This window comes from Halyomorpha halys, unplaced genomic scaffold (assembly GCF_000696795.3).
Source record: "Halyomorpha halys isolate HHAL.00 unplaced genomic scaffold, Hhal_1.1 Scaffold112.1, whole genome shotgun sequence".
NCBI lineage: Eukaryota > Metazoa > Arthropoda > Insecta > Hemiptera > Pentatomidae > Halyomorpha > Halyomorpha halys.
Window position 1 is genome coordinate 167,727 of NW_027113310.1, and position 951 is coordinate 168,677.

Consider the following 951-nt stretch of genomic DNA (forward strand, 5'->3'; position numbering starts at 1 on the left):
CCTCGTTTTATGATTCATTTACTTCGTATTTATCTGTATTTAAGAGCCATACAAATTTTTTTTTTTTTATTTAGGAACAACAATTAATTTTTATTCATTTTTTAGGTAGTTGGCTCTTAAAATTTTACAATATGTGATTTTTGGAAATAAATATGTACATAACCGATTTTGAAATGATTTATTTTTGTTACCTAGACCATTTAGTTATTTTAAAATGCATTATAAGCATTGCAGGTTATATCACTTATATTTTATACCAATTCATATGTTGCGGTGTATCAGACCCCAGAGTGTCAGATTAAGTTGACTTATAGAAGTGTGTCATTCTAGGGTTAATAAAGATCTTACACATAGCATCTCTCGATGGTGTTTAATAGCCCAAAGAGTTGTATTAGCACAAATTGTTAAACTTCAGTGAGAATTACGCCTTTAGGGAATTTTCCTCTTTAGGAGGCAGTGAGTAACAATATAAAAAGTGGATTAGTATATTTTAGTGCTATTTTTGGAAATTTATATTGGACTTTTATTTCACTCTTCCTTCTCTGGATCTCTTCTCCTTCCTTAACCTTGTCTACCTTTCATATGGACCTACAGCTAGTTCCTTTAGGACTTACAATCCCCTTTGTGAACAAGAAGGTTCCTTCCCTACGGATTAAAGTTTCCTTCTTGTGAGGATTTGCAGCTAGTACCTGTAAGACTCATCTTGTCAGTTCATCTCCTAACCAGCTACCTAACCTGTATGAAGGTTTTTGAAATCAGATTTCTATACAACAAATGATACTCAGTACCCATTATAGTTAATAATTGTTTTTAAACATTTACATTACTGTTTTATACAATATACATTTTTTTTTTCTTTTATTTTTTTCCAGGTTCTTATTCAAAAGAAGATGTTGACCTCATGACTGAAGTTTTGAGTAACAACCTTATCACTATGCCTGTTACCTTCGC

The 951-nt window shown here is 31.3% G+C and overlaps 1 protein-coding gene across 3 annotated transcripts in view; it reads left to right on the plus strand.

The window, feature by feature from the left end:
• The window catches only part of LOC106677923 (protein FAM151B), a gene marked incomplete at its 3' end in the record, with an annotated part of 100,363 nt that extends 99,412 nt beyond the window's left edge, over positions 1 to 951 (plus strand). For all 3 annotated transcript variants that reach the window (XM_067050891.1, XM_067050892.1, XM_067050890.1), the window contains 1 exon segment: positions 873 to 951. In XM_067050891.1, coding sequence (XP_066906992.1) covers positions 873 to 951 — 79 coding nt within the window.